Source organism: Lycorma delicatula, chromosome 5 (genome assembly GCF_047948215.1).
Source record: "Lycorma delicatula isolate Av1 chromosome 5, ASM4794821v1, whole genome shotgun sequence".
Lineage (NCBI taxonomy): Eukaryota > Metazoa > Arthropoda > Insecta > Hemiptera > Fulgoridae > Lycorma > Lycorma delicatula.
In genome coordinates, this window is record NC_134459.1 from 111493272 (window position 1) to 111501699 (window position 8428).

Below are 8428 nucleotides of genomic sequence, written 5' to 3' on the forward strand. Positions count from 1 at the left end.
TCCAGACGCACTTCTTAATAATAAGTAGCGTCTTTTCATATCTTTTTTGTCATAACCCACTCAGCAGCATATTCTAATTCTGATTTGTTTTCTTTTGCTTGTCATCTAATGGATGTCGCACAGGAGTATGAAATGGAATCTGTTTTGTCAGATAGAGGAATAGATCTTTTCAGTAATTGAAGGTTGGTAGTATGAAAGAACCAGGGATATTATTAAAGATATATGGGAAATTTTTTTACTTGCTTTATTTTAAATCAAAATGTTTTTTCAGTTTTTTTCGTGTTCTCAAACCTTGCATCCCTAATTTAACATACTTCCTGACATTGCTGATTGATGAAATTTTGCACAGTTACTAAGGTCGGGTGACAATACAATATTCCACCATTACTTTTGCAAATATTCCTCCATACAGGGGGGAGGGTAAACTATGGTGCAGGTGTAAAAAACTGCAAAATCTGAAAAACAGCTATGCGGGGTTTTAAATCCATAATAACCTACTGATTAAACTCATGCAATGTATGATTATAATTTGATTAATGTATGACTAAAAAGTATAAAGCAAGTTCTTAAAAATCGTTAAAAGTTTTGTAATATTATTTGTATAGAAAATGTTATTGATAACTGAAAAATATGGATCACCATTTTAAGATTTTTCTGTCAATTGGATAAAAGAAACTTCCTTCATACATTTTCTTACTTTGCATGGGTGAAATGAGCACTTTCAGAAAATAAGAAAAACACTGCTAGGGTGAGATAACCGTGGACTACTTTAATAGTGGCATCGAAAAAACGTTTTGAAGTGATGATGTAACATAAGTAACCTAAGCCAGGCGCCTGAGTTTGAATAACAGCAATATAAAAATATCATAGACATTTGACAGTTTCAATTCATCATCAGTTCCTTGGCAGTTAAGTATGACATCCAACAAGTCATTGGCATTCATGTGTTAATGTTTTAAATACTTATATAAAGCATAATTATTTCAGTTGTGCTTGGTTGATATCAATAAAAATGATGTTATATAATTTTTTTTTTATTATATACAGCTAATTTTAAGTATTGGGTATGGTATATAATAGTTAATAGTATACACTATTCTTAATTTATTTTACAGATTGTTTCTACAATCTATCTTGTTGCAGATTTTAACTATGTTGTTTACTGAAAGTATTGTAAATAAAAGCCAACTTCTTCAGCGAAAAATCAATATTAGATTTTTAGAAACCAGCAATCGTACATATCCACAAAACTTATTTCATCTTTTCACCGAATTTCAAACAGAAGCTACCATTTAATTAAAATTGTAGTCTGTAAAAATCGTTGTTCATCTGTCGTTAATTTATTTAAGGTTTTAAAATAATCGTCTAAAAGTTCTATGACTAGATAAAATTTTATGATTATCTGCAACTTAATTATGTTTACTTAAATTTTATTATTATTATTATTTATATGTACAAGTTAATCCTAAAGATTGGTCTGACCTCATCAGTTAATCCTGATATTATGACCTGTTACACAAAATCTAGGAGAACTAGAAGTTGTTTTAAGAAAGTTTCTTTGTTAGAGTGTATACAGATACACATTTTTATTTAATATCACTAAACTAAATATTCAAATGTACTAATTTATGGTTATTTTACTGAAGTTGCATTTGTGTTAAGCCTAATGTATGAAAAAAATTATTAAAGCACCCAACAATATAAATTTTTTTTTGTGTAATTTATTAAAAGTATTTGTACTTTTTAATAAAAACTTTTTGACCATCAAAATGATTGGATATTACTCCAAAAATACTGTATGTGACAAAATTAATATATGAAATTCCAGCAGAGTAAAACATACAACTGATCTTACTTTTAAAACATTTATCAAGTATTTTTATGTAATTCAAATTAGAAGAACATTAAATATGCTTTTTAGATAATTGACAGCAAAAGCTTTCCAAAAAATCAATTAATTTTTCCATTGTCACCAGACTGATGTAGAATTTATCTGTAATTAACTTTTTTTTTACTAAACCTTTTACTCTTCTTTAACAAACCAATATGTCATATTAGTATTTATTAACTGAACATAACTGTTTATGTAACAGATCTTTATGTGTCAGTTACATTGCTTTACATTATACTACTAATTTAAAAAATTATGAATCAAGTATAAACTATTCATTAGCTGGGTAGTTGTAGGTGTGTAATTATAAAAATATTAAAATTATTTATATATTAGTCTACAAATAACAGTAAACAACATTGTATGTTCTTTGTTCTTTTAAACACAAGATTTTTATAGCGGTGTCATTTCTGATTTCTTAGGGGTTATTGTTGATTGCCCTTATGCTGGTATGCTGCAGTGTATTTGGCTGAGTAAAGAAGGCAACAAAAAATCCTCATTTAGTAAGACTTATGTAGGATGTTTGTTATTCTTAGTAAAATACTTTTTTCAGAAGTAACTTTGTAAGGTTGCCTACAACCATATAGCACCTAACGTAATAATTATCTTGATAACAACAATCATTAACATGATGTTTACCTTAATTTTGTATTATTTAATTTATTTATCCTTTTATTTTTCAGCTGGTGTATTTAGTGTGAGATTGGTCGCATCAGAGGCATCTGAAAGGTGTGGATTGACACCTGGACCTTATACTTTGGTATTAACACCATCCGCATTACAATTAAGAGATTCTTCTGAACAGTCTATTCTATACACATGGCCTTACAAATTTATTAGGAGATATGGAAAATCAGCAGGTAAGTTCACATTTGAAGCCGGAAGAAAGTGTGAAAGTGGAGAAGGTATATTCCATATGGAACATTCTAATCATCAAGAAATATTCCGTTGTATTTCTACAAAAATGAATTACATGAAAAAAATATTGATCGGTGAAACAATACCACCGTCACCAGCAATTGTTTGTGGTGATAATCAGTTCAATGCTGCCTTAAGTATGACTGCTAGATCTCGAAGTCCTCTTCCACCATCCCCTACCAGTGCAACATCTCCTATATTAGATTCTGAATTATGTGCCATATCATCTGTTAAACCTATGATGTCTGCTCTTTGTGATTCTTATGAAAGAATTCCATCACCGAGAAGTAGTCATGGAATTATTTTAAAACCTAAACCAAAAAAGCCTCCAAGAAAGTTTCCACCTTTATCAACAAAACCAACATCTCCCCAAACACAGCTTCTGTGTAATGGATCACTGCCAAAAACCTTATCGCAAACATCTACCATAAATAGTATATCAACAAAAAGTGTACCACGTTTAAGTTCTTCAATTGGAACAATTTCAAAATCTTTACCTCACACATCTGCTTCAAGCGGTAGTTTGTTTAAACCAGTACTTCCCACACCACCTGCTTCAGATGCAACTTATGTAAATGTTATTAGAACAGGAGGAGATTATGATGACGATAATAGTGATAGTCAGGCTTATGATGATGTTGAAGTAAGGAGTGAAGCATGGCGTACAATGGGTGTCGATGTGACATCTCATACCGAACGACCTTTTAGTTTAATGCAGAATCATGAAACTGATTTAAGACGACAACAAGAAAGTGGGAAAATATTCATTCAGCCTCAGAGTACTTTTAATGATTATGATAAATTACAACATTTTGGTCCAATTTCAAAGTCAAATTCTAGTTCTGGATACAAACAAATAAATGCTATTGCGACTGTTACTTCTGCTCCAGTATTTAATGAATTGGTTGACGATATACAACCTGCTCGTAAAGCTGATGATTCTCATCTTGGTTATGGTATTATAAGAAAAAAAGCCGTATCTGCAGTTAATAATGCTATTGAACCAAAACATACTTTACATAATGAATTAGAATATGCTGTTATTTGTAAACCAAATAGAGTATAAATATTTTTGTGACTGCTTGTAATGTGGCCTTATTGTTTATTGCTTTTTTTTGCTATTTATATTTTTGAACTATTTACTTTAGGTGTATTTTTATTGTTTTAAATATATACATATATATGTATAAATTGTTTATCTTGCATCACAGATAAAAGTATTAAATATTTGTAAAGTATTAATTACAATAAACTCTTATTAATTTGGACTAATTAAAAGAGGAATCTAGTCCGAATTGGTAAAAATTTGAATTTTAGAATATTTTGTAAAATATATCCTTGGACTGTAACTAGGTATAGTGTTAGCTAAGTGAAACAATTTCTTACTATATGTATGTATCAGAAATACAATAATGAATAAAAACAATTTTGCAGTAAAATATGATATTTCAGAAATTTCATATTGTGCTTCATAATTTATATTAATGAAGTTATAAAATTGTAAGAGCATACAAAATAATATAAGGAATAGATAACATTAAACAAATTAATAAGATTCCTTAAATGTAAATTAAATGATTAGCCTTTTTAATTTTGTTGAAACATTAGAATCGTGCTTATGTTAAGAAGTTTTTAAATATCCCTAAATATCAGAATGAAAAATAGTTATTATACAGAATTTTTTGAATTTGTTATTATTGTGGAATCAGTATTACCACTCTCCCTGAAAGTTGTATGTATTAACACATATAACATGCTAAAGTACATGCTGTATTTTGGTATGAGATATCTTTAGCTGAATGATACTGAAGCCGTATCAATTTTATATTCCTGAAATCAGTTGAATTTTTTTAAGTTATTTCTTTTCTTCTGACCTTATCTGTCTGTTCTCGTATCACATCTCAATGAGATTTTTAAAGTAAGTTGCTTTTTGTACTTCTGATTACAATCAATAAAATCAATTTTCAAAAAACACAAGTTAAGAAAGTTATCCAAATTATGAATTCTGAATTAATGAGCGTTTACTGAATGTAAATTCATGAGAACCCCGAGTCTCTCATTATTACTGAATTCCATTACAATAATCAACTGTCGATGTAATTTTTATAAATAAATGCTGTTGTGTGTGTGCTTTTTTTTTTAGAATTTTTGTAATTAATGAAGACTATGATATATGTTTATTTAAAATTATTAAAACAAATTTATTGTATTTTTTTATTCATTGATAAATTTATTAATAAACTAGCAGACCTGGCAATGCTTCTCTATTGCTAGATTTAAGTATACATACAGATTAAATGAACACAATTGAAAGTTTGATAAAACATTAACAAAATGAACATTTCGGAACCTCATAAAATTTAACCTTTCCCTTTTTCCTTTTACCCTTTCTCCCTTTTCATTTTTACCATATTCTATTTCCCCCATTTTCTCTTTTCATCCTCACTTACCATTTCCTTCCCCCATTTATTTTTCTCTTGTTTCATTCTCCCTTTCCCTCTTCCTCTTTTCCCCCTTTTTCCATTTTCCCCTTCTTTCTTTTTATTTTCTTCCGTTTTACCGTTTTCAATTTTTTCCTTTTTCCCCGTGTGTAAATTGGTCCAGTAGTTTTTTAGTCTATAGCGGACACACATATCAGAAACATTGAAAAGGAATCATAAAATATTTAGTATAGCATGTGTTGTGCTTTTCCATCCAACAGATAGCGCTGTTTTTTAAATAAAGGCATGTTTTTACCTATCACAGGTGTGACATCTTAGTATATAAATAGCAGGTATATAAAAACATGCGCATATTTGAATGTAACATTGTGTCAAAATTTCAAAGCAATTGGTGAAGAACTTTCGGAGATTTAAGATTTTGAACAAATAAACATTTACATTTTTATTTATATAGATTATGGTTTTATTGTGTTTATAAAATTGATTAAATGAAAAAAAAATTAGATTTTTTCACGTACAGTTAGTTAATTTCTTGGTCTTTATTTTCATTATGTGTTAATAAATTTAATAAAGTTTTGTTATCCCAGAATGTTTCAAGTTTTATTAATTTCTTGATATATATATATATGTATATAAATTAAGTGACTTATTAAAAAAGTTTAGTTAGAGTTAACTGTTATTTTTTAATATTTCCATTATTATGATGGTTTTGGATATTATTTAGAAGAGTCTGTAGGTTCCATCATTATTATGAAACAATGTAAAATATTTTAAATAATTTGTATTTTATGTGATTATTGAGTTATATAGATGTTAAATTTTAATCAATTTATATTCAGTTATAAATTATCATTTTTATCTTTCTATCATTTGTGAATTCTCTTTTAATTATTTTATGCTTGTTATTGTTAAAAAATATAAAAATATTTGTTATAAAAAATTGTATTATTTGACAAAACATTTTGCATTTTGTTTATACTAAATAAATTTGTTTGGGTTTGTTTTATGCAGTACTTATAAAAGTAGTAATGAATGATACGCTATTACAAACATTGAAAATAAATTTATTTCTATATTTAATAATTTATACGACAGAATATAACTAACTGTATTAACGATCAGGTAAACTTAATAAAAAAAATATAAATAATTATATAACTGCACTATTTAGAAATTTGGATCCAAGCTATTGCATCAAACTCATAACTCAATGTAAACTATAATTTTTAGATGTACATTAAAAAAAGTTATTTTGCTGCACCAAACTGAAACAGTGACCATTAGATTATATATGTTAATGTTATTTATTGTTATTTGCTTCTTTTTTTTTAATTTGATACTTAGTTCTTAGGATATTGTGTGCAAATATGTTCATAGTGTTATTTTTTTATAGAGTATTGTGGTACATAATGTTTATTTTAACACAAAACATTTTTCATATTTTTTTTAATAATTATTATAAAACAGGAACTTTGCAAGATTCAGAGTAATTTTAGATCTGAATATTTATACAAAATGGGTTTTTTTATTGTTTTAAAAGCTTGAAATATGTATGTATGTATTCTAAAGCTAATTTAACATTTTGTTGTATTATAGTTACAGTAAAATACTTTTGTGTTTAGGGAAGGGGAAGATATCCCGATTTAAATATTTATTCATTAAATAGTTTTGCTGCATAGTGTAAGCCATGTTACATTTAACTTAAAAGTAAATTTTAATAATTTATTCAGTCTGCTATTTTTTATTCTGTAATAACTGCATTATTTTTATTGATTTCTTTGCCCAGTATTCTTTATAGTTGTTTGTTTGTACTATTTTAGCTAGTAAATTTTCTTGTACTTATTTTTTCAGTATAAAATGTATTTAAAGACTTAATGATATTTTCCTGTTGTTAAATTCATTGATTTTATTGTGCTTTTACAAATTAAATTAAACCTTATATTGAATTACAAAAGTACCTTGTACTTAATTTGTCAGTAGATTTACTTATTTTTTAACAAATGATTATGAATTGTTATATATTGTGAGCTCTAGGTTATCCTGGTTTTCATGATTTATATCGTCAAAAAAGAAAAGATAGATTAAGTAATAATTTTATTTTATGGTTTGTTATAACTACTAGAGAAAGGAATTTTAGGAAATCAAATATTTTTAATTTTTATATGGTTTATCAAAACATGACATCATCACCATCATTCCTTCCAGGACTTTTATCATATATATTTTTCATTATACATTGCACAAGAAAATATTTTCCTAGATTGTCGTGTGAGAAAGAAAGTAATGATTCATTTGTCATACATGTAATTCTCCAGCAGAGTTTTGAGATCTTTTCCGTTGCTCACCTTCATTCAATCAAATATTGCGGGTCACTGACATTTTACATCCACTGACCAAATTTTTGTCACATTATTTAGAATGCTAAAAATTAAAATAACTATAAACATTAATTTATAGCTTACTTTAAAAATGTTAATGATTTACCCCTTAAAATATACTATACTGATTTCTGTTGTTTAATAGTTGAGGAAAAAAATGTATTTTATATTCCAGTACAGTCAAGAGATTTATTCGTAAGTAGCAGGTTATTGTGTACTTCAATGCCAAAAATGCTAAAAAAAATTATGAAATGTAGTTTGTGAAATTACTAATTCATTTATATGCATAGGACAAGACCAGTTGCTTGATAACTGAACAAAAATAATTGTGACTTTTCTCTGAAATATTTTTTTAATTTTGTGGAACATAAAATATAAATAAATATTATTAATTTTTTAACAATTTTTTTCCAATTTATAAGTTTTCTTTATAATACAATTCCACATGTTGAATTAGGCTATAAACTAATTGAAATCATCCCAAGAGTAATTTTTTTTACATTTTGGTAATATTTTATTTCGTATTAAAAATTTTCTAATCAGTTTAATAATTTAACTTCACTGATTAAGGACCCATTTATAATCACATCTTTTTTAGTTAATTTAGAGTGTCATCAACAGTTTATCACACCAAAAATATAAAGCATTCTGCAAACTATTTAACAATGTTTTATAACAAGGTATTATATATGAAAACATAATTTAATGTCTCGGTAAAGATTTTTATCGGTTGGTTTGTTTAATTTCATTGGTCTACCAAGACTAGTTAATTCAACATGGCTTTAACCATTTGCTCTAGT

At 26.9% G+C, this 8428-nt stretch overlaps 1 protein-coding gene across 2 annotated transcripts in view; it reads left to right on the forward strand.

The window, feature by feature from the left end:
* Window positions 1-5829, forward strand: part of Dok (docking protein homolog) — a 32160-nt gene extending 26331 nt beyond the window's left edge. For both annotated transcript variants that reach the window (XM_075366860.1, XM_075366861.1), the window contains exon 4: window positions 2575-5829. In XM_075366860.1, coding sequence (XP_075222975.1) covers window positions 2575-3875 — 1301 coding nt within the window. In that variant the 3' untranslated portion in view covers window positions 3876-5829. The remainder of the gene's footprint in view (window positions 1-2574) is intronic.
* The last annotated feature ends 2599 nt before the right edge of the window (window positions 5830-8428 follow it).